Below are 26,105 nucleotides of genomic sequence, written 5' to 3' on the forward strand. Positions count from 1 at the left end.
TGAGTAACGCTGAGAAGGTCCGCTTTCTCGACGTACCCGTCTCGCAAGGGGGGGCTGGTTGGTGTTACTGTGGAGGGTTCTCGACAGTAAAAAGCAGTCCTCCGTGCCGCAACTCGGCCGCCTCGGCCGTCGAGTCCCGTGCACTGTCTGCTTCCCAGCAGCCCTGGTCCTCTTCAACGCCCTCCAGTGACCTGGAGGAGACAGCGAAGAGGAGACCATCGCCCCATCAGCAGCCGCGGGCAGCGGCTGTCATGGGATCACCTCAGGGGGATCGAGGCTACCATTGGGCCCGACCCCAGCCACAGCGCTGGTAGGTCGGATAGGGACGGTTCCTGCCCCGTCCCTCCATCTGCTGGCCCCCTCTGGGGGGCTGGCGCCCACTTACTCTCAAAAAGGAGAGTTTCCTCTCTCTCTGGGTTACCTCAGCCGCTCTCACCCTCTGCACGACGGTGAACGGCAAACTCGACGTTGCGTCATGGCAAAGCGCAATGTCGAGTATAAACACCAGCCCTCAGCACTCTCAGTCAGACAGTGCGTTGAGCTGCGCAGTCGCCAGGCAGGAAATATGGCAGAGCCGATCTCCTCCCCGGGGGGCCTCCCCTGGCAAGGAATCCGTACTGCTAGCCATCGAACCACCCTCCGCGGGGGCGATGAAGCAGATCAACCTCTAGTCCCCTGTCACAGTTCTGGGAGCCCCCAGACTGTCAGGCGGGCTGAGGAAGACGATCCGTCTCGGCTACGCGATTCAGTCGCTACACGTCCGCCCAAGTTCCGGGACGTCCTTTTACCTCAGGCAGAGGCAGGGATGCCCCCGTACTTCGGGCGGAGGTCGCCTCCCTTCTGGTGAAGGGAGCGATCGAGCCCGTCCCACCGGCCGAGGTGTTCAGCGGGTTTTACAGCCCGTACTTCATTGTCCCTAAGAAAGGCGGAGGGTTGCGCCCTATCTTAGATCTGCGTGTTCTGAACAGGCACCTACACTAGCTGCCTTTCAGGATGGTCACGCAGAAGCGCATCCTGGCGTCCGTCAGGCGTCAGGACTGGTTCATGGCAATCGACCTGAAGGACGCGTACTTTCATGTCTCGATCCTCCCTCGACTTCGGCCGTTCCGACGGTTCGCGTTCGAGGGACGGGCATATCAGTACAGGGTCCTCCCCTTCGGTCTGTCCCTGTCTCCACGAGTCTTTACGAAGGTCGTGGAAGCCGCCCTCCTTCCCCGTTGGGAAGGAGGTGTACGGCTACTAACTATCTCGACGACTGGCTCAAGTTTGGGCACACTCTCGAGAGATCTGTGATGTACACACAGGGACCTGGTGCTCCGGCACCTAGATCGGTGGGGCCACAGGTCAACTGAGATAAGAGCAAGCTCTCCCCGGGCAGAGCATCCTCTTTCTCGGTATGGAACTCGACTCTGTCCTCACGAGCGGCCCCGCTCACCCCCAGGGGGGGGCGCGAGGACTAGCGCGCCCGGTCAGTGTTGAACTGCCTGAGATCAGACAGTCAGCGGTCCCCCTGTAACAAGAGGCTGCTGGGATTCATGTCATCCTCGGCGGGGGTGGCCCCCCCTCGGGTCGATGCATATACGACCGCTCCAACACTGGCGGCAGAGTCAAGTTCCTTGGAGAGCGTGGCACACCGGCAGCAGGCGTTGGTCACACTGTTATACTTTATAACTTGGTTATACTTCCCCTGGGCGTCTCGGCGGTTCCAGAAGTGTTCGAGTTTTTTCTCTAAAAGAGCAAATTTCTCCAGCGTGGCATGTCCCGCTGTTCTCGTGGGTGCAACACACTCATCGAGGAGGGGGACAGACACGATGTCTGCTTCCAGTACGCTGGGGCAGATGTTGTGGATACGTCCTGCCCACACTGCGGGCGGCTGACGATTCAGACGTTGCGTCACGGGTGGCTGTGTTCCCACGGGACTCAGCCATCACCTCGTCTGCTTCCCGTTCCGTGATGGCAGGACTACTGCCCTGCCGCCCGCTACGGCGAGCAGCGAGGGTGATATGAGGATTACTGTGAGCGCTAATCCGTCAGCCACTGGCTCGCGGACCGTTCGCACCTCGCCTTGCTCGTCTGACCGTTCCCCATAAGACGGTCAGCCGTCTTATTCCTCAATCACGTATCGGACACGGCACGTGATGATGAGATGTCTGTTGCAGCATCGGAGGGTGACTTACTGGCATCAGACTCCGACGATTCCTTGAAGCTCCCTCCCTCGGGGGGTCGAGATCAGGAAGAAGCGGATGTCATAATGTCAGCCATGCTTTCCCGGGCCGCCGGCATTGGGTTGCGGTGCACCGCACTGCCTCTCCCAACGGTCGCGTTGGGAGAGGGGAGAGCTGTCCCCTCTCTCCATGCTATGGCCTTCCTGCAGGCCAATGCGCGGAGAGAGCTCCACGAGGGTAAGACCGACCCAGCGCTTATGCAGGAACTCCGCGGCTTCACCGACCTCGCTCTCGGGTGAACATGGTGGTCGGGCGATGTCCACACTTGTGGTCCATAGAGACACCTCTGGCTGAACCTTGCACTGATGTGGTAAAAGTCGATCTTGAAGTTCAAAAAATCTCTCAGACAAAGAAGGTTCAGGTGTCAAGGAGTTAACTTTATTTGATCAGGCCAAACAAAGTGAGATGTCCCAAGTCATCTGAAAACCAAGTGTTTTCCAACCTACAGTTATAGTGAAACTTAGGAAAGGAGGTGCTTTCCTAAACCAATCAGGTAAATTCCCTTTATCTTTTATTTTTTATTATCCAATCATTCTTGTCTGCCACTATTATTTTCTAGGCAACAAGGTTTGTATCTAATGGTGGAATGTCGCCTTTACTTGGTTTTTAAAAATAAGTTTTCCTGTTGGTACCAGTTTTCAGGCCACAAAGTGAACAACATGTTCAACCTTCTGAACTTTATCTAGGTCAGGCCTTAAACAGATCTCAAAGACATCACTGAATTTTGTATTGCTGAAATCTGTTCTATACTTGGTTAAAATGATTAAAAATATACTTATAGTTCAAACAACACTCAATCATTGCTTAAGTATGCTGATTATATCATTAAATATTAAATCATCTTCATATATTCAGTTGTAACACTCAATCATTGGTCTGATTATTAACACATCTATGGTAATATCATTCCTATGAATACTTCTTATAAGTGGGATGTACAACAGAGCCCAAAAGTGCAATGTGCAAATACAACAATCAACAAAATGATCAAATTATCACAAAATGATCAGAATTATGCACAATAGCACAGTGAGTAACCTGAGAAAGTCCGCTTTCTCGATGCACCCATCTCGCAAGGGGGGGCTGTTTGGTGATACTGTCGAGTTCGACAGTTAGGGAGCAGACAGAGGATATCAAGTATGTCCTCCCCAGCCGCGACTCGACCGCCCTCTGGCCGCCGAGATCCCGTGCACCGTCTGCTTCCCAGCAGCCCTGGTCCTCTTCGAGACATCGAAGAGGAGACCACCACCCCATCAGCAGCCGCGGGAAAGCCAATGCGGCCCTCATGGGAAGACCCCAGGGAGTTCGAGAATACCTTTCTAAAAGTTTTCTCCCTCTCTGGGCGTTTATCACAGCCGCTCTCACCCTCTACACGACGGTGTTCGGCAACTCGACGTTGCGTCACGGGAGACCCAATGTCGAGGATAATCAGCAGCCTAAGCACTCTCAATCGACGGTGCTTTGTGCCACATCATCGTCTGGGTATTATCACAGCCGCTCTCACCCTCTACACGACGGTGTTCGGCAACTCGACGTTGCGGCAAGACCCAATGTTGAGGATAATCATCAGCCTAAGCACTCTCATTCGATGGTGCGTTGTGCTACATCTTCGCCAGACAGGTAAAACTGCAGAGCCGATCTCCTCCCCGGGGGTCCCCCCCACGGCGAGGGATCCGTACTGCCAGCCATCGAACCACCCCCGGGAGGTCGATGAAGCAGAACGTACCCCTAGCCTCCCTGTCGGTCCCTGGGAGCCTGACAAGAGCTTCCCAAACCGTCACGGTGACTACGGGATACGGTCCGTCTCGGCTACGCGATCCAACTCCCCGGACGCCGCCAAGTTTCGGGGCATCCTCTTAACCTCAGCAGAGGCTAGGATGCCCCGTGCTTCGGGCCGAGGTTGCCACCCCTCTGGTGAGGAAGCGATCGTGCTCGTCCCTCTAGCCGAGATGTTCAACGGGCAGCCCGTACTTCATCGTCCCCAAAAGAGCGGGGGTCGCTAGATCTGCGTACCCTGACCAGGCACCTACTCAAGCTGCCGTTCAGGATGCTCACGCAGAAGCGTATCCTGGCATCTGTCAGATGTCAAGATGGATTCATGGCAATCGACCTGAAGGACGCTTACTCTCATGTCTCATTCTCCCTCGTCATCGCCCGTTCCTACGGTTCGCTTTCGAGGGTCAGGCATATTAGTACAGAGTCCTCCCCTTCGGTCTGACCCTGTCCCCACGAGTCTTCACGAAGATCGTGGAAGCCGCCCTCACTCCCCTCGGGGAGAGAGGTGTGCGGGTACTAAACTATCTCGACGACTGGCTCATTTGACACACTCGTGAGATCTGTTATGTACACACAAGGACCTAGTGCATAGGCACCTAGATCGATTGGGAACACAGGTCAACCGAAAAAGAGCAAGCTCTCCTCTGTGCAGAGCATCCTCTTTTTTGGTATGGAACTCAACTCTGTCTCCATTACAGCGCGACTGCTCCAACACTGACTACAGAGTCGAGTTCCCTGGAGAGCGTGGCACACCGGCAGCAGGCAGATGGTGATTACGCTTTTCTGCCGACGCACCCTAACCCCTTGGTCTTCAATGACCTTTTCTACGGACGGGGGTCCCTCTCGGGCAGGCGAGACGCGTCAGGGTCGACAGACGCCTCCCTGCAGGGTTGGGGTGCCGTGTGCAACGGGCACGCAGTGCGGGGCGATGGACGGGCCCCCGCATGCGCAGGCATATCAATTGCCTAGAGTTGTTGGATGTGCTACCCGCACTGAAGGGGTTACAACCTCTCGTGCAGAACAAGCACGTGCTGGTCCGGTCGGACTGCACAACTGCCGTAGCGTTTTTAACCGCCAGGGTGGCGTTCGCTTATGGCAGCTAACACGACTCGCCGACGCCTCCTCCTGTGGAGTCAGCAGGGCCACACATATCCCAGGTGACCTGAACCAGACAGCCGATGTGCTCTCTCGTCAGTTGACGCCTCGCGGAGAGTGGCGACTCCACCCCCGCGTAGCCAGCTCATTGGGGACAGTCAGGGCGGGCACAGGTAGACCCCTTCGCCTCCCTGGACACCACCCATTGCCGCTAAGGTACTCCCTGCCTCGGCATGGAGGCTCTAGCGCACAGCTGGCCGCGGGACAAGCAGAAGTACGTCTTTCCCCCAGTGAGCCTCATTGCACAGACCCTGTGCAAGGTCAGGGAAGAGGAGCATCAAGTGTACTAGTTGCGCCATACTGGCCCAACCGGACTTAGTTCTCGGAGCTAATGCTCTTGACGACAGCTCCACCCTGGCCGATTCCCCTGACAAAGGACCTGCTTTCACAGGGGAAGGGCACGTTATGGTATCACGGGCTAGACCTCTGGAACCTCCATGTCTGGCCCCTGGACGGAACGAGGAGACCCTGAGTGGCCTAACCCCTGCGGCGGTTAAGACCACTACTCAGGCTAGGGCCCTGGCCACTAGGTGACGATACGCCTATAGTGGTGTCTCTTCTCATCCTGGTGCTCTTCTCGAAGAGAAGACCCGCGGAGTTGCTTGATCAAGTGGGTGCGGTCCTTCCAGAGACTCGAGAATAATCTCTCCCCTTCCACACTGAACGTGTATGTAGCCGCTGTTGCCGCTCATCACGACCCAGTTGCTGGTAGTCTCTAGGACAGCACAACCTGATCATTTGGTTCCTAAGGGGCGTGGGAAGGCTACCACCTCACCCACGCTCCGTACCCTCTTACGACCTTGATGCGGTCCTGGAGCCCCTCGGAGATGCCGCTCTTTCTCACTTCACGATGAAGACGGCTCTCGGGAGGACGCTCAAGAGGGTAGCGGACCTACAAGCATTCTCCATGTCCACAGATTGCCTAGAACTCGGGCCCGGTTATTCTCATCCTATCCTGAGACCCCGGCCCGGCTACATGCCCAAAGTTCCCACCACTCCCCCGAGACACCAGGTGGTGAACTTACAGGCGCTCCCCACCAGGGAGGAAGACCCAACCCCATCCGTGTTGTGTCCAGTACGCGCATTGCGCCTCTGCTTGGACCGCACGCAGAGCCGCAGAAGCTCTGAGCAGCTCTTTGTCTATTTTGGAGATCAGCAGGGAGGGCTGTCTCAAACGGAGATTGGCGCATTGGATCATGGACGCCGTCACTATGGCGTACCTGTCCTAGTTCGCCTACGCCCACTGGGTGAGAGCTCTCTCCACATGGAGTACAGCCTCCTCGTGGGTACTGGCTCGAGGCGCCTCTCTGGCAGACATCTGCAGAGCTGCGGGTTGGGCTACACCCATCACCTTCGCGAGGTCCTACAGCCTTTGTGTAAAACCGGTCGGCGAGTCTTGCGGGCATCAGGCAAGACCGGCGACCGGTAGAGTGTACGCCTATGACAGTACCTGACCCTAAGGGGGTCAGCGTACTACTAGCCTCCCTTCTTCCCCCACTGGGTGAAGAACAGGCACTCCATCCATCACTAGCAAGCACCTCCTGTGGGCGGGCTGGGCAGAGCAGCCCTGCCCCTTAGGCCGGGTATCACCTGAGTTATTTGCAACATAGCTCTAACCGGACCTAGTGCTACCAGACGATGCAACCCCCCAGCAGGGCGGTTCCGTCTGATGTATCCTCATGCTGGTTCCCACCTTGGTAACCCATGACCTCCTTAGGTGGACCTCCACCTCGCGGTTAACTCCTTCAGTCCGCACTTCATCCCATGAGTTCTCCCCCATCGGTGAGACCATATTGGTATCTCCACTAGTCTCCTCCCTGTGGTAGGAAGTGGTCTCTGTAGCGCATCCCCCGCTTGAGGAAGTAGCGCTTACCCAGTGGCCTTACGGTTCCGGGCGGCTTCTCCCTGTTAGAGAAACAAGGCTGCCGCCTGTGAGGCTGGAGGTAGGGGCCTTCCCACCTTTCAAGATAGCTCTGGGACTCCCTACCTACCCACTGGTAGGTTACAATTTCACGGTAGCGTCACGGCTGACACACCCAGGCCAGTTACCATTGCTTTGTTGAGATTGTGACAGGGCACAGTGTTATGGCGTTTTCCATTGGAACCCCATCTGTCGGTTCGACACAACGTCGAGAGACCGACAGAAAGGGAACGTCTCAGTTACGTTTGTAACCTCGGTTCCCTGATGGAGGGAACGAGACGTTGTGTCCTCTTGCCACAACACGTGCTGTCCACTGCAGCAGTCGTGAGAGGTCTCAGGCTCCTCAGAACTAAGGTGAATGAATGAGGCACGCCGTCTCCCTTTTATACCCGGATATCCGGGGGCGGAGTCCGGCATGCAAATTTCATTCTCCAATTTTCATTGGCCTTTTCTAAGAAGTCGGAAGTGATTGGTTCTCAAGGACGAACCCCATCTGTCGGTTCGACACAATGTCTCGTTCCCTCCATCAGGGAACCGAGGTTACAAACGTAACCGAGACGTTTTCCGTTTCAGAATGTGATGTATGTCAAACACGAGAAAGCAGGGTAACTCAAGCCCGTTTCTAAAAGAGAGGTAACTTCTACTCAGAGTCAGTAACCGTAGTAACTTACTATGTGAACCTAACCTGGTTGGGAGCAGGTTTTCTTTGGTAAACCCGGAGTTTCTTTCGATCTCCTCCCCCTTTTTAATGTGCAAGTGGTGTAACTCATTCATTCATTCATTAATACAGTCATTCATGGGATACATTTTGATCACACAGAGACCATCTCAGTGACTAAAATGTCATGTGCTTTTGTAAAGGATCCTGTATGTGTAGAGGCTGCATTCATTCATATGGATGTTCTTTGATTTCAAGAGAGGAATTTAGGACCCAAGTGGAATTTTGTAATTTCCCTGTGCATTTTTATTAAAACTGTACCATTTTTATTTACAGTGAAGTAAATATAGCTCATCCATCCTTACATCAATAACATCAGCCACCGTGGCCGTGTATTACATCAGAGCAGATTCTTTCCCTTACATGCCCTCACAAATGTTAAGTTTTCTATGGAGGATAAGAAATGACTTAATAAAGTGTGCAAATAAAGTGCATGAATAAAGAAATGAATAAATACAGACAAATGCAGTGTTAAAGGTAATAAACAACTAATTTAGACGTGTAGCCATTCCTGCCCAAAACTGCTCCGAGCAGGGTTCGAACTGTTGATCAGTCTGACTTAATCACCAGAGTCTGACACACTAACAAGTGTCCCATACATCATAACATCTCACAAGGCTCACTAGAGTACTCATGACAAGTGAGAGATAGAAGATGTATTTCTGTAGTTTCATTCATTCATTTATTCATTCATTTACTGATTAATTTGTTTGTTTATTGGTACATTTACCTTTTTATCAATTTAATCTTAAGTAATTTACACATTAAAGCACATTAGTAAATCCACTGTATGCAGATCGGAAAGTGTGCCGTTGCCATGGTGAATCGTAATATCGGAGCTTCATTGATCATGGTTTGTTGTAGTTGTGGTGCAAGCGCTTAACTCAAGGTAAGTCTACCCAGAGTTGATAGAACTAATTCAAATCAGCTGTTCTGAAACCAAAAACTCAAAATTTCGCATCTCTGTTTTAAACAACTCAGAATTCACATTTTAACTTGGTGTTGGTTGAACCTCCTTATTGAAACGGGTCCCAGGAGCCATTCAACAAATTGTTTATTTACTAAAATGAACATACAACAAAATTCAACAAATTGTTTATTTAATACAATTATAAAATAATTATATAAATTAATATTAACATAAATTAAACAAAATATAAATAGGTGTATTATGAGACACTAGCCAAACACAAACCGGAAGTTAACTGGGGGTCAGGTGCTTGCGTATCCGATGAAATGTTCTAGACATGCTGTACCTATAAATACATGTATATTTGCATCTATACAGTCACATAACTTTTTTCTCTCTCATCAGACAGAAGAACACAAGGACAACGATAATGTAGTGGATATATTTCCTATTATATTTTATATACTGCATATATGTTATTAGATTTTATAATATTTTTATATTTATTATTCCTTTTTAGGAAACTGAAGGAATTATGAATTTGGGAAGTAATTGCTTCTCCGTGTCTCAATTCAATTGAGGATGCATTACCAACATCATTACCATCTTAATTTTGTATCACTGTCCCTTTCATTGACTGGAATTGTTTTGTCTGTTTTTTGTGTTTACAGCTATTGACATGTACTTGCCATCTACTCCCTCTGGGATTTTTTTGTAAATAATTGTCTGTTCCGTCTCCAAAACTACAAGTATCCTTCATTCAATTATCTGAGCTGGTTAAAGCATTTTCTTCTACAGCAAGATCACACAACATACTGGAAGGAAAACATTATACGTTTGTTTCAGTTTTTTTCGGTGTAAAGCTAAACTCTGCTAGCTACCATGTTAATAGTGTTTAGAGTAATGTTTGTAGTGAATTTTATTTTAAATAAAACATGAAATATTCCTGCTTTTGCTACCTTGAGAAAAATACATCTTATAAGGGGGATATGGGGGAAAGTATGAAAAGGGGAAAGTCAGATTTTGTACATATTTTTAACTAGTAAATACCGACAATATTAATGGGCATTATACAATGGATTTTGACAATATGCTCAACGTTTTGTCAATATTTGTAACATATGAGCTGACGCTATACTGTACATTGCCATAAGATGTCACTATATTATCATAAAAGGGGATTTTATCATGAAGTAAGCTCCAGAGATGTTGTGGCTAGAAGGTACAGCTATGGTCGAAATCTCGCCGGATGAGCGATCCAAATCCTACGCCCAAATTTAACCCTAAACCTAAGAGATTTTGGCCGTTGCTGTACACCATCTAGCCTTAACCTATGGCAAACCGAATTAGGTTTTAATCATTCTCAGGATATGAATTTTTGATATCAACAATATAATTTTTACTAGTAAAAATATGAATTCTTGATATCAACAATCAAGCCATCACTCGCAGAAATGTGTATTCTTGATATCAAAAATTGAATTTTAACTAGTAAAAACGTAATTCTTGATATCTGTAATTGCATTTTTACTAGTTAAATATCACAATAGGCTGCCATTCAAATTCAATTTCAGATATAAATAATTGATTTCTTACATGTCAAAAATCTTATTTCTGATATCATAAATGCAGTTCTTACTAGTAAAAAACATAATTTTTATATCAATAATTGTGTGGTTACTAGTGATAATGTCTATTCTTGATATCAACAATTGAATTACTACATGTAAAAATGCCAATTTCTGATATCAATAATTACTGATATCAGTTAATTCTTGATATCAGCAATGTGATTGTTACTAGTAAGAAAGCCATTTTAGATATCTACAGTTACTCTTAGATTTATTGATATCTGAAATATATTTCCTGATATCAGAAATACCAAATGCAACATTAAAAGTAAAAATTGAATTCTTGATATCAAAATTGCCATTTTTACTAGTAACAAGTTACATTTTTTATATCAAAAATTATGTTTTTTTACTATTAAGAATTGCATTTCTGATATTTGAAATAAGATTTTTAACATGTAAGAAATCAATTATTGATATCTGAAATTGAATTTGAATGGCAGTCTATTGTGATATTTAACTAGTAAAAATGAAATTACAGATATCAAGAATTTCGTTTTTTACTAGTTGAAATTCAATTTTTGATATCAGGAATATACATTTCTGCGAGTGATGACGTGATTGCTGATATCAAGAATTCACATTTTTACTAGTGAAAATGTAATTATTGATATCAAAAATAGCAATTGTTACTAGTAGAAATTCCAGTCTTGATATCAAGAATTATTTTTACTAGTAAAAATTGATATGTTGATATCAAAAATGTATATCCTGAGAATGATTAAAAGCTAATTTGGCTTGCCATACAATAATACAATTTCTACTAGTAACAATTGCTATTTTTGATATCAGTATTTACATTTTCACTAGTAAAAATGTGAATTCTTGATATCAACAATCAAGCCATCACTCACAGAAATCACATTTTTGATATCAAAAATGTAATTTCAACTAGTAAAAACTATTATTCCTGAGAAATTAAACATACTTTAATGATCCCCACTGTACAGCTGCGGAGGACTTATTTACGTCTAAATAATAATAATAACCCCGTGATATCTTAATTTGTATTTTGTCAGCATTTCTCAGTTGTCATCGTTCGCATGTGCAGGCGTAAATATCACAGTAAAAACGTTTTATAAAATAATAGAATCTTTAGCATACACTGAATTATTTTTAATGTGGAATCTACACTGTGACTGAACCTTGATCAACATATTGTTATGATAGTAAGGCCGGAGTCAGATGCAGGATAAAAAAAAAAGGTTTTATTAGCTACTAATAATCCACAGAGTCGCACAAGGAGAAAAACCACAATCAGAGCAAAACAGGCTCGAGCGCTCGGCCGCGTAAATAATTAGGGAAAAAAGCAATGGATACAGAGAAACTCATTCACGTAAAAGGTCTGTTAATCCAGAGGCCGTTGCCAACTCACTCACGTAGAGAAAGAGTTCGTAAATCCAGAGGCCGTTGCCAACTCACTCACGTAGAGAAAAATTCGTTAATCCAGAGGCCGTTGCCAACTCACTCACGTAGAGAAAGAGTTCGTAAATCCAGAGACCGTTGCCAACACACTCACGTAGAGAAAGAGTTCGTTAATCCAGAGACCGTTGCCAACTCACTCGAGAAAGAGTCTGTGAAAAGATCCGTGAAACAAGCCCCGAAGGGATAATCCGTGAAAGGTTTCGTACCACAACCTCGAAAGGTGAATCCGTGAGAAAATCTGAGCTCACAACCCCGAAAGGAGAATCCGTAAGAAACTCCGAGCCACTAGCCTGAAAAGAGCGACTGTGATGTAACGCCGAGGATGAAAGGTGACCCTCCTCAACCTGACCCGGAGAAAGAGCGGGGTCCTCCGTGAGAGAGAGAGAGAAAACTCCTCCGGTGAGGGTGAGAAGCGGTAGCCTCCGGGCATCCAGGGAAATAACTCCACCCAGCCAGCCAGAAGGAAACCCGAACTCGCCAGACCAGCGCCGCTCTGGGGAAACAGTGGGACACCGAGCAGGGTGCAAAGAGCTCTGGAGCCTGAATGAACAAAACACAATTTAGGGACAAGACTAGACTAGACTAGACTAGACTAGATCTAACGACAAGACTAGAATGCTAACAATCAAAGTCAGCGAGTAGTAAACTAACGGACTGACAAGGAAGCAAGAAAATGCAGGAGGTTAAATACAGAAAGACTATAGCGGGAGTGGAAACCGGTGTGAGGAGATTAGCGTGAGTGAGAACAGGTGTGTCGTGACGAGGATAATGAGGGAGGCAGAGTCTAAACAGAAACACCCAGCACGTGGCGAGCTGTCAAACTCTCCAAACTGTGCTAGACAAACACTAACAAGCAAAAGACAGGACAAAACAAAACAGGTGCTCAGACCCGGGACCTGACACATATCGGACAAATAGGTCACTTTCACTTTGACTACATCACTGCACTGTATCCGCTGCGTACTGTCCAGTGTCTCACGCAGCAAAACTCTGAATTCGTCTTGGTTCACTTGATGGAATATACACAGAAGCAAACTTGTGGAAAAAATGTGTTAACCTGACAACCACCAACACAGCGAATTTTGAATGAAATAAAATAAGTATATGAATCCGCTTCGTGCGGTCCAGTGTCTCGCGCAGCTTTGCCACGCAGATTTAACCCTGGAGAGCTAGAAAGATGCGGATGTGAACTACATTAATATTTGTGATACAAATATTTATATGAAATGCGCGGTTGCACAGAAGAAAGTCCAGTCTATAATCTGCCCTGTACGATTTGTGGACGGTTGTTTAATGAGAGCAATGAAACATACTTTAAGAATCCCCACTGTACAGCAGCGGAGGACTATTTATTCGGAACCGAGGGACAACCGAAGACGTCGCTTACTGACCTTTGATTTGCCAGTCAGCGGAAGGGGACATTTCATACCGCCCACATGTGAGAAACTAGTTTTCAAGTTGTTTATTCGTTTTTTAAACGTTAGGTTGAAAACGAAAAAAAAGCCGAATTCTCGTTTTTCTGTTTTTTTGATGAACGAAAAACGAAAATGGCGCCGTTTTCTCACTCCCGTTTGTTCAAGTTCAAACTGAAAAACAAATGGCCAAAAGATACATGGATGGTCCGTGTACCTTCGGATAATTCATTTATTCGTTTTTGTTTTCAAAACAGAAAAACGAATAAACCGTTCATTTTTTACATATTCCACCTTATACGAGACAAATTTTTGGGTTGTTTTCCTCAATATTTCTTTAAGTGCATCAAATTAATATACAACAAAATCAAAACGAAACATCAAGTATTTTTCTCAAAATAGCGCATTTTAGTCCACCGGAAGTTCAGCTGCACTGCAGCCTCTGGCGACGAGAGGTGGTAGCACAAGACCACTCTCTGTAATTATACATATGTTTTCAGTGGTGTGTGCCACTAAATCCCTAAACAATCATACAGACACATAGGTAGACATTTCTGTGCAATGTAGAAGTATACACGCAGTTAATGAAACGGTGTTTTACGTGCAATTAATAATTATATCCTCCAGATAATACACTATCTATTTTTATACAACTTTTCATGTAAATTATATTTCATTCATTCTGCTGTATATAGCACATACCTTGTACAATAATAGTCTATTTTTATTTTTTACTTGTACATATTTACATACACGCATAGTTTACTCTCTATAGCTTTATCTTATGTTTATTGAATTGTATTTCTTAAATTTTTTATACCCATAGGCCCTTATTTAAGTCATCTGTGTACTGTATTCTATTATGTTATGGTCTCTGTGTACTGTTGTTGCTGTTTCTGTGTTCTGGATGCTCCTGTCACCAAAACAAATTCCTTGTATGTGCAAACATACTTGGCAATAAAGCTCTTTCTGATTCTGATAACAGAATGTTGCCAGTTTCCGCATAAGCATGAAATTGACAAGTTAAAGCGTGAACTGGAAGTGAACAGTTAAAACACTTAAAACTGCGACTGATTCTGATAAAATAAAGAATGTGTGTGTGCGTGCGCGGGCGCATACATGCTTGCAAAGCTGACAGCAAGGGAGGTTTAACCATAGCCCCCATTTAAATTCATAGTGAGAGCAGCTCGTTTTGCACGTCTGAAACAATTTTGCACCTTTGTTTGCACTAAAAATGTGAAAGTTGTCAAATGTTAAGTTCATGAAAATGTTAAACATAAAAGACTAAACATTTCTATACAACTCTACATGTATGATAGCTGTTTACAAAAATAAGCTGAGTTAATCAAAACCTGTCCTTATCATTGCATATTACATTATAGGCTAGCTGAGTTTGGTAAAAAGTTATAACTACTAAGAGATTGAACAAATAAGCAAAGTGAGTGTCTAAAATAAAGGTTTGTTAGGAATGAGAATCACCAGAGACTGCTCTCACTCTGGTCACGGTCTGTTTGAACTGTTGCCATCTGGCAGGCGTTACAGATCAGCCAAAACACACACTAGCCGATTTAGAGACAGTTTCTATCCCAGGACAATACATATCCTAAACAGTTATCTACAGTAAATGTTCAAATGTGACTCTGCTATCTCACTGCACTTTAAGATCTCCCTTATCTGGTCTATTACCTTGTTGCTCATTTTACAGTGATTAGTCAAAATGCTGTTTTTCCAATTTTTTGCACTTTTTTCAGAATCAGAATCAGAAGAGATTTATTGCCAAGTGTGCTTTCACACACAGGGAATTTTCTTTGATGTTGGAAGCTACAGACATTCAACACAATGACAATACAAATATAATAAGATTTACAGTGTAAAAGATTCTAAAATATGCATATATAAAATAAAGACTATTGTACAGAAAATGTGGGATAATAACATATAAGAGACATTGTACAGGGTAGTATATAGTAGAATATACATATTAACAGATTGTATGTACACTTGTGCAAATGGATCATGTAGTAAGTAGAGGTAATGTTATATACATGTATAAATGAAATGTACATATAATAAGGCACAATAGTGCACACTATAGGAGTAGTGGAAGTGGAATATTGCTCTTAAGGAGCAGTTATCTGTAGAAGCTGCTTCTGTGTCTGGAAGTCCTGGTGTTTGGTGCTCTGAAGCGCCGGCCAGAGGGCATTTTTGTCGTATTATATTACAAATATTTATTTATGTTTTGTGTTACCGGTGCTCTAAGAATTTCGTTGTTTGCTTTGCCTGCAATGACAATAAAAGCTATTCATTCATTCATATTCAGGTATGCGAATGTAAAGGTTAACCGGTCATAGTGACCCATGATAAAAGAAGAAGTAAAGTGAAGAAATAGTTTTTATAATATACAGTCTGCTTGATCAACATGTAATGTCTCATACACACCACTCACTACATTTTATTAAGAATAAAAAACAATAGAACCCTACCCAAAACACAATAGAAAATGTAATGGATTTATTAGTTATAATAGGAATTTAGTTTTGGTTTTAATGCATAAAAACCCAAAGGTTCATAATGGTACTTACAAGGAAACCCATTACATTTTCTATTGTGTTTTGGGCGGAGTTTTTGTAATAGAATGTAACGTGCAATGAAAAGTACAGGTTTTTGATTAACTCATCTTATTTTTATAAACATAGCATCATGTATGTCGATCTACATACAGTATAAAATATAAAAGACAAAACAGTTCTACATACAACAATTGTATGTAGAAGTGTTCAAAAATTGCACTTTGTTTGCACTGTTCGTAAAAATGTTAACATAAAAGACAAAACACTTCTACATACAAAGTGCAAACTAAGTGCAATTTTTGAACACATTAAAGTGCAAGACGCGCCTCTCTCACTATCCATTTTAACGGTGGCTATGGTGACCTCCCCCGCTGTCAGATACATCGCTGCCACGAGCATTGACGCATGCGCGTGCGCGTCCATATAGGTCCATTCTTTATTTCATTAACTGCGTGTATACTTCTACATTGCACAGAAATGTCTACCTATGTGTCTGTATGGTTGTTTACGGATTTAGTGGCACACACCAACATATGTATAATTAAGAGAGTGGTCTTGTGCTACCACATCTCGTCGCCAGAGGCTGCAGTGCAGTGCAGCTGAACTTCCGGTAGACTAAAATGGGCTTTGTTAAGAAAAATACTTGATGTTTCGTTTTGATTTTGTTGTATATTAATTTGATGCACTTAAAGAAATATTGAGGAAAACAAACCAAAAATTAGTCTCGTACACGGTGGAATATGTAAAAAATGAACGGTTTATTCGTTTTTCTGTTTTGAAAACAAAAACGAATAAATGAATTATCCGAAGGTACACGGACCATGGACCATTCCTGATATCTGTAATTGGATTTTCACTGGTACAGTTTTGCCTTGATATGTATAATGCTTGCAAGCCGATTTGACTTTTAATCATTTGCAGGATATCAATTTGTGATATCAACAATTCAATTTTTACTAAGAATTATAATTCTTGATATCAACAATAGAATTTCTACTAGTAACAATTGCTATTTTTGATTTCAGTAATTACTTTTTCACTAGTAAAAATGTGAATTCTTGATATCAACAATGACGTCATCACTTGCAGAAATGTACATTCACGATATCAAAAATTGAATTTCAACTAGTAAAAAACGTAATTCTTGATATCTGTAATTGCATTTTTACTAGTTAAATATCACAATAGGCTGGTCCGTGTAACGCTTTGCAGTTCTTTTTTCAATTTTCACCATCAAAATTAATTAACTTTAATTAACTTTTTAACTTTAATTTTCTATTTTCATGGGTACTTCACAAATGGATAATTGTCTCTCAGTTTCATTTTCAATTATACGTGTTTGGGTAATTGCTTCAGAATTTCAGATTTTCGAACAAACACAAAAATTACTTGTTTTTCTAGTTTTACATGTACTGTATGTGCTTGCGCTTGCAGCTGGATCGTACCATTATCGCCGGTGGTAGGGGTTTACAGTGCGTACTACTGTTTATATCAGATCACCGTTACCTTTGCACGTTAACCACATTGTCTGGACAATGAGTGAGTGGAGTGCGCTTGATTCATATGAAAGTGTGATCCGTCGGTTGGTAGAATGTCCATCTAGAAAACATGTCGCTTTCACGGTTAATGTGTAATTATTATGAGACGTCATATTATCCCTTTATAACAAGAAAATATATCATTTAAATGCTATATTATCTCAGGGATGTCATTTCCACTGTGGACAAGGGGGACATGTCCTCCTCACTTTTCAAAATCCCGTTCATGTCCCCCTCACTTTCAAATGTGTTCGTAATGATTTTTTAACCACACGTCATCGCCATGGTGACATAGCCTGAATGAGCAGGACACAGAGAGTCTGCCTGTGTCGTTGCGTGCGTCGCGTGCACACTCTAAAAAAAGATCACTCAAAGATTGTTTTCATTCACGTGGTTTTGATTTGAATTGAATAGAAACCTGTTTTTGCATGGTCGTTGTTTCGGTAGGCTATAAGCTGTTTCCTTATAATGGACTTCTGTGGGGAAGAAACGCGCAACGCATGATTTATTACTTTTTTTGTTTAATAAGGACTCGTTCTTTTAACAGCAGTTAGTGTTTATGACAAGGCTTGACAGAAACGTGTACTTCCCTGGTCATTTTTTAGGTACGTTAAACCTTGTTAAGCATTTTAGAAAGTCATCCTCGTCTCATTCCGACCGCAGATTCAGGTTTACAAGCAAAGTTTTCCTCCTTTTCTCAGTCAATACTCGCATTTGTCCCTTCATGAACATCCACTTTTGCTACACAATAAAAACACATTTTGGTTTAATCAATTTAAACAATCAAAAACAACGCAAAACATAGGTATTTTGAATTTGTGATAGGATTCAAATCAAAAACATTTCCCTCCATTTTGTGTCCCCCCACTTCTCAAACAAAAGTTAAACTAGTATTATCCCGTCAAAACGAGAAAATATATTGTTTTAACGACAATATGATCTCGTTATTATGACATAATTGAGTGGCAAAATAAAATTTATGTGGCAGCAATACGCCACCGTACGTAATATCTCGGGCTGAGACTGATACAAGTTATCCATCACTTAAGCCGTGTGTCCACCGAAGCGTTTACGCCTGCGGCCGGCGTGTTTTTTCAATTGTTTTCAACGGTAACGCCGCGCTTTAAAAAAAAGCCATCAGTTGACGTTTTTTTTTCCGCTCAGCGCAGGTGCTGTGCGTTTTTCCCACGATCAGCGCCTGCGTTCGACTGGGCGACCAGAGTTGAAAAATCGGTGGACACAGCCCCTTATACTTTTTGTGCGTGCACTCACTGCACTTGCTGCCCGGCCGTTCCCAATGACTTACAGATCCGCAGCATTGCCATCTACTGACTAAAACCAAAACGGCAACCGATGTCGAATAGATTAATGATTACAGACCAGACTGTAGTGTTAGTAAAACTATATTTAATACATGTGTAATACATAAGGGAGATAAATATGATTAGATAAACCGTAGGCCTTTCATAACGTGACAGCGTTGTGGGTCCGTGGGCGGCTGTAGACTACACCCCTACCACCGGCGATAATGGTATGATCCAGCTGCAAGCGCAAGCACTTAAATGTAAAATTAGAAAAACAAGTAATTTTTGTGTTTGTTCAAAAATTAAAAATTCTGAAGCAATTACCCAAACACGTATAATTGAAAACGAAACTGAGAGACAATTATCCATTTGTGAAGTACTCATGAAAATTGAAAATGAAAGTTTGAAACCAATTTTCATTTGATTAATTTTGATGGTGAAAATTAAAAAAAGAACTGCAAAGCGTCACACGGACCCCAGTGATAATGTCTATTCTTGATATCAACAATTGAATTATGTAAAAATGCCAATTTCTGATATCAATAATTACATTTTCACTAGTGACAATGTTAATTCTTGATATCAACAATGTGATTGTTACTAGTAAGTAAGCCATTTTAGATATCTACAATTACTCTCAGATTTATTGATATCAGAAATCTATTTCCTGATATCAGAAATACCAAATGCAAGATGTTAAAATTCATTTACAGATATCAAGAATGAGCATTTCAACTAGTAAAAATTGAATTCTTGATATCAGAAATTGACATTTTTACATGTAAGAAAGTAATTATTGATATCAAAAATTATATTTTTACTAGTAAGAAATACTTTGTTGATATGTGTATTAGGAATTTTAACTAGTAAAAATGTTATTACTGATATTGTCATGGCTCTGCTTCATTTAGTCATGTTTTTCTTGGTCCTGTAGCAGAGCCATGACAAAGTCTTTGGTTAGGTGTGGAGAGAAACATATTATTGTTCTTTTGACAATAATATGCGTTCTCTCCAGTGTCTCGTCATTGGCCCTGCTCCTCTCGTTTCCTTGTTATCTTTCCCTGAGTGGAGTCCAGTCCGGTGTCCAGTCCTGTGTCCAGTCCTGTGTCTAGTCTTGTGTCCAGTCTTGTGTCCAGTCTTGTGTCCAGTCTTGTGTCCAGTCATGTGTCCAGGCCGGTGATCCAGCCGGCGTCCAGTCCGGTGATCCAGCCGGCGTCCGGTCCGGTGATCCAGCCGGTGTCCTGTCCGGTGATCCAGCCGGCGTCCAGTCCAGTGATCCAGCCGGCGTCCAGTCCGGTGATCCAGCCGGCATCCAGTCCGGTGATCCAGCCGGCGTCCAGTCCGGTGATCCAGCCGGCCTCCGGTCCGGTGATCCAGCCGGTGTCCTGTCCGGTGATCCAGCCGGCGTCCAGTCCAGTGATCCAGCCGGCGTCCAGTCCGGTGATCCAGCCGGCGTCCAGTCCGGTGATCCAGCCGGCGTCCAGTCCGGTGATCCAGCCGGCATCAAGCCATGTCCAGCCGGCCTTCCAGCCGGCGTCAAGCCATGTCCAGCCGGCCTTCCAGCCGGCGTCAAGCCATGTCCAGCCAGCCTTCCAGCCGGCGTCAAGCCCTGTCCAGCCGGCCCCTGGGAAACTGCCAGGGCCAAAGACTGTCCCCCCAGGACTCCCCCTAAGTCCCCCAGGACTTCACGCCCTCGAGCGCAGCCGGGGACTGGGACTTCTCCCCACCTCCCTTTTGGACTGCACCCTATGGGCCCTTGTTTGGCCCCACCCCCCTCCCATGTTTGTTGTTTTTGTTGTCTCACCCCAACCCAGTAATTGTTTTGTCTGTTTTGCCTTTGGTCATGTTGTCTGTGTGCATTTGGTTCCTGTATGTCTTGTTTGTCAACCCCTTGGTGAACACCTGGGGGTGTTCATTAAGGGGGGGGCTCTGTCACGGTCCCACCGTCTTGTTTATGAAATTCTAGCCGTGTGGTGGGATCGGGGCAGAGTCCTTAGGTTGTATGTGAGAAGACCATGAGTTGTTTGTTTATTCCTCTCATGTGTTTTCTCGTGTCTTGTCATTGGCCCCGCTCCTCTCGTTTCCTTATGATCTTTCCCTGAGTGTTTAATGTCCCACACCTGCCCCGTGTAATTATCCCTCGTTTGTCTTCCCTATATATACCCTCTTGTTTCTTTGTCTTGTGCTGGTGTATTGCGTTCTGTGCGTATGTTTATGTACGTATGTTATGTACTGCTTCGTGCCATCGTCTAGCCTTGTCCTGTCATCTGTTCTTCACGAGTGAGTCTGTTTGTGCTACCCTGTATTGTTCGTATTAGATGTTTGGTTGTGTCGTTAAAGTTTAGTTGTGCCATTCTTGTTTTCATTTTGCCCCCTCATGGGAAGTCTTTGTTTTCTGTTTGTTTCTTAGTTTAGTTCCTGTTTTATACCCCCTCGTGGGTTTTTGTTTTGTGTGTCTTTGTAAATAAAGTCATTTGTTAACCCCTTCACTGCCGTTGCCTGCATTTGGGTTCTTCCACTCCACCCTCGGTGACAGATATCTTAAATAATATTTTAACTAGTAAAAATATGTTTACAGATATCTAGAAAAACAATTTCTAAAAATGCAAATGGAAATGAGTTAATGACTATTAATGAGTGTGTTCTTTTTTCACACTACACCTTTACGCCACCTACAGGCAAAAAATGTAGGAACGACATCCATATGAAGATGTTTCTTATGTTACTTGTTTTGTTAATTTATTTAAGATCAGTTCCTGAGATGAAAAAATGTAATCTGGCTTGATTTCACTTTTTTCTCGTTTTTTTTATTACAGCCTGTGATCATTACAGGCTGTAATTTACAATAATAGAATTTAAACTGAGGATTTCTTAGCCTTACACAATTATATCCATTTGTATTAACTATGGAAACACCCCAGAATCAACACTTTTAAAACAAGTTTAATTGAAATATTAAAATACCTTTTAGTACACTGCTCAAAAAAATTGAAGTACCAGGGTGAAATCCCCAGATCTAATGTCAGATCTTATGCTGGTGCAGTGCAGGGTCCTAGTTTTATTACCGAAAGTATGCAATAAAAAGTGAAAATAAGGTTTTTTAAGTTTCCCCTGCATACTTGTTTATTATAACCAGGGGTTCCCAAACTTTGCAACGTGGGACAGGTAGCCTAATCTGACACCGATTTTTAGGGGAAAACACATTCTTTCCGCAGATCACAAAAGTGGGATATGTCGATGTCCCCCAGATGGAGCGTGCTGCCGTGGTGCACTCGTGCCCGCAGGCGGCGGCCACCTGGGGGACTCGACCTAGACTCCCGTCCAAAGCATGTAGGGTCTCGGCATCTTTCGTGTCGAGAGCTTGCATTGCTGCGGGCCAAGCGGTCTCCTCTCCACGCTATGGCTCCTGCCAGGCCAAGGCGTTGTGAGAGCTCCACGAGGGTAAGACCGACCCAGCGCTTATGCAGGAACTCCGCGCCGCCACCGACCTCGCTCTATGGGCGACCAAGGTGACCACGCGGGCCCTGGGTCGGGCGATGTCCACACTTGTGGTCCATGAGAAACTCCTCTGGCCGAACCTTGCACAGATGAGTATCGCCGAGAAGGTCCGCTTTCTCGACGCACCCATCTTGCAGGGGGGGGCTGTTTGGTGATTCTGTCGACCCACAGTTCTCGACAGTAAAGAAGCAGACAGAGGATATCAGGCATAGCCTCGGCCATTGAGTCCCGTGCACCATCTGCTTCCCAGCAGCCCTGGTCGTCGTCGACGCCCTCCGGCTCTGGTGCCCCCACTCAGGCGGCCCCCTGAAAGAGACATCAAGGAGGAGACCATCGCCCCGTCAGCAGCCGCGGCAAAAGCAGCGGCCCTCATGGGAAGACACCGGGGAGATCGAGAATACCATCGGGCCAGACCCCAGCCATTCCATGCTGGGTGGTTGATCCGGGACGGTTCCTGCCCTGCCCCCAACGGTCCACTCTCTTAAGAGTTCTCTCTCTCTGGGTGTATATCACAGCCGCTCTCACCCTCTACACGACAGTGTTCGGCAACTCGACGTTGCGTCACGGCGAGACCCAATGTCGAGGATAATAAGTAGCCCTCAGCACTCTCAGTCGAGGTAAGTCAGCAGAGCCGATCTCCTCCCCGGGGGCTTCCCCACTGCCAGCCATCGAACCACCCCTGGGAGGTCGATGAAGCAGATCACACCCCTAGCCCCGGTCTCGGTCCCTGGGAGCCTGACTAGAGCCACAAACTGTCACGGTGGCTACGGGATACGATCCGTCTCGGCTACGCGATACAACTTACCAGATGCCCGCTCAAGTTCGGGACATCCTCTTACCTCAGTCAGAGGCAAGGATGCTCCCGTGCTTCGGGCCAGGGTCACCACCCCTCTGGCAAGCGATCGTGCCCAAAAAAGGGGGTTGCTAGATCTGCGTACCCTGAACAAGCCCCTACTCAAGCTGCCGTTCAGGATGCTCACGCAGAATCCTGGCATCTATCAGATGTCAAGATTGGTTCATGGCAATCGACCTGAAGGATGCTTACTTTCATGTCTCGCTTTCGGGCGGGCGTATCAGTACAGAGTCCTCCCTTTTGGTCTGTCCCTTTCCCCACGAGTCTTCACGAAGATCGTGGAAGCCGCCCTCACTCCCCTCGGGGGAGTGCGGGTACTAACTAACTCAACGACTGGCTCATCTGGGCACACTCACGAGATCTGTTGTGTACAAAAAGGGACCTAGTGCTCTGGCACCTAGATCAGTTGGGACCACAGGTCAACCGAGAAAAGAGCAAGCTCTCCCCTGTGCAGAGCATCCTCTTTCTCGGTATGGAACTCGACTCTGTCTCCATGACAGTGTGACTGACTCAGAGCACGCTCAGTCAGTCTTGAACTGCCTGAAACACTTCAGGCAGTCAGCGGTCCCCCTGAAACTTTCAGAGGCTCCTGGGCACATGGCATCCTCGGTGGGGGTGGTCCCCCTCAGGTCGATGCACATGCGACCGCTCCAACACTGGCTACAGAGACGGGTTCCCTGGAGAGCATGGCACACCGGAAGCAGGCGTACGCGATAAAGATGGCACCTCACGATAAAGACGGTTCTCCTAATGGAGCTCACCTCCAAGAGGGTAAGGGACCTACAAGCCGCCTCTGTGTCCACAGATTGCCTAGAACTCGGGCCCGGTGATTCTCACGTTATCCTGAGCTACGTGCCCAAAGTTCCCACCACTCCCCCTAGAGAGCAGGTGCTGAACCTGCAGGCGCTCCCCACCGGGGAGGAAGACCCAACCCATCCGTGTTGTGTCCAGTACACGCACTGCGCCTCTACTTGAACCGCATGCAGAGCTTCAGATGCTCTGAGCAGCTCTTTGTCTGTTTTGGAGGTCAGCAGAAGGGGAGGGCTGTCTCCAAACAGAGGCTGGCGCACTGGATCGCGGATGCCGTCGCTACGCTATGAGTGAGGCACACTCCTCATGAGCACTGGCTCAGGGCGCCTCTCTGGCAGACATCTGCAGAGCTGCAGGTTGAGCTACGCCCAACATCTTGAAGAAACCGGTGTCAGCCCGCATCCTGCAGGGCCACGAGTAGGACCGGCAGCCGTTAGGGCGTATGCCTGCGAAAGCTCTTCCCCCTTCCTCTAGGGAGATCAGCGACTATTTACGCCTCCCTTCTTTCCCCATTGGGTAAAGAACAGGCATTCCATCCATCATAGGACCTTCCTGGGGGCAGGCTGGGCAGAGCAGCCCTGCCCCCTTAGGCCGGGGAACAGATGAGTTATCTACCACATAGCTCTAAGATGTATCCTCATGAATGGTTCCCACCTCGGCAACCCATGACCTCCCTAGGTGGACCTCCACCTTGCGGTTAACTCCTTCAGTCCGCACGTTTTCCCATGAGTTCTCCCCTGATGGTGAGACCATGTGGTGTCTCCACTAATTCCTCCCTATGGTAGGATAGTGCTCTCTGTGGCGTTTTTTCCCCCGGGGGATTAATGCTTACCCAGTGGCCCTTACGGTGCGGGGCGGCTTCTCGCTGTTACAGAATCAAGGCCCCTACCTCTCCACTGGATGGTTAAAATTTCGCGCTAGCGCTCACGCCTGACTCGCCCAGGCCAGTCAGCGTCGCTCCGCTAGAGATTGTGATGTGGCACAGCGCTGTGGCGTTTTCCATAGGAACCCCATCTGTCAGCTCGACACAACGTCGAGAGACCAACAGAAAGGGAACGTCTTGGTTACGGATGTCACCTCAGTTCCCTGATGGAGGGTGCGTGACGTTGTGTCCTTCTTGCCACAACGCTGGCCGCCCGCCGCAGCAGTCGGGGGATGCTCAGGCTCCTCAGACCAAAAGGTGAATTAATGCAGCACGCCGTCTCCCTTTTATACCCGGATATCCGGGGGCGGAGTCCGGCATGCAAATTTAATTCGCCAATTTCATTGGCCTTTTCTAAACTAGTCAGAAGTTGATAGGTTCTCAAGAGCGAACCCCATCTGTCGGCTCGACACAACGTCTCGTTCCCTCCATCAGGGAACTGAGGTTACATCCGTAACCAAGACGTTTTTCATTAAAACTTCACTACATTAAAACAACTTTTTTTGTCAAATTATCATGCTAAAACAAAACACTTTTGTCCATTATTTGTACAAATTTCATAAACTAAATGTCATTTTTATCTGAAAAATCCATGCATGCTCAAGTGCGCCACACAGTGTTCAATGAAGACATGTACAGAGATGTCGCAGGAAGACACTAGCTGCGTGCGGATCCTCTCATTTTGAACGTTTTTATCTTAAAACTTTACAGTTAGCTTAGTATCATTTTGATATGCAAGTCTTTCTTTATGTCCAGTGTTATCTCACATTGTCAAAACAGATGCGACACTGAGCCACTACAGGGACATACAGTTGGTGGAAAAATTGGAAAGGGAGTGAAAATATTTTGCTCTCCCCAAAAGTGCGTTCCTTTGCAAAACTTTTGCGTTTCCGCAAGAATGTTTTTCTTTCCCTCAGAAAACTTTCACATTCCCCAGAGATTATTTTGCTCTCCCTTCTGCAAACATGAGCTCCGACTTTGACCACAATGCTTTTGCCCAAAGGAATGACATTCGTTTTTCTTATCGTGCATGTTCATATGGATTATTTTCATATACTTGATCTACATTATCAGGATATGAATCACGTTTAAAACGCTCATACGCTTCTGCATGAGGTGATGCGTCCTTTTCCCTCATTGGCTCCAATGATTTTTATTAATATTCCAAAAAAGGGAACAGCACCGCATTACAATAATATAAAGAACAAGAATCAAAGGACAAGAAAAAAATAAAGAAAATAAGAGGACAGGAAAATCTCAACTAGTAAGAAGCCTAGTGGGCAGTGCTCCGACATGTGGCGCGGTAGCGCATCGGGCAACCCGGGTTAGATTCCCGTCTCGTGGTCCTTTCCCGAACCCACCCACTTCGCTTCCTGTCCTCTCTAACAATAGCTGTACAATTAAAGTCAACAACAAATCTTTAAAAAAAAATCTAGG

General features: G+C 45.5%; 2 protein-coding genes across 15 annotated transcripts in view; one reads left to right on the forward strand and one right to left on the reverse strand.

Moving 5' to 3' along the window:
- Positions 1–10,087, forward strand: part of sned1 (sushi, nidogen and EGF-like domains 1) — a 123,698-nt gene extending 113,611 nt beyond the window's left edge. For 8 of the 12 annotated variants that reach the window (XM_057337182.1, XM_057337181.1, XM_057337188.1 and 5 more), the window contains one exon: positions 9,377–10,086. In XM_057337182.1, the coding sequence (XP_057193165.1) occupies positions 9,377–9,423 (47 nt within the window). In that variant the 3' untranslated portion in view covers positions 9,424–10,086. Of the gene's footprint in view, positions 1–9,376 lie in introns of all 12 variants that reach the window. The other 4 variants (XM_057337189.1, XM_057337187.1, XM_057337195.1 and 1 more) reach the window with 2 other exon arrangements.
- tbc1d23 (TBC1 domain family, member 23) overlaps positions 1–26,105 on the reverse strand; it is a 521,932-nt gene that overhangs the window by 165,752 nt on the left and 330,075 nt on the right. The gene's annotated exons all lie outside the window — the stretch shown is intronic.

The sequence above is a fragment of the Triplophysa rosa genome, linkage group LG7 (genome assembly GCF_024868665.1).
Source record: "Triplophysa rosa linkage group LG7, Trosa_1v2, whole genome shotgun sequence".
In the NCBI taxonomy this organism is placed as follows: Eukaryota; Metazoa; Chordata; class Actinopteri; order Cypriniformes; family Nemacheilidae; genus Triplophysa; species Triplophysa rosa.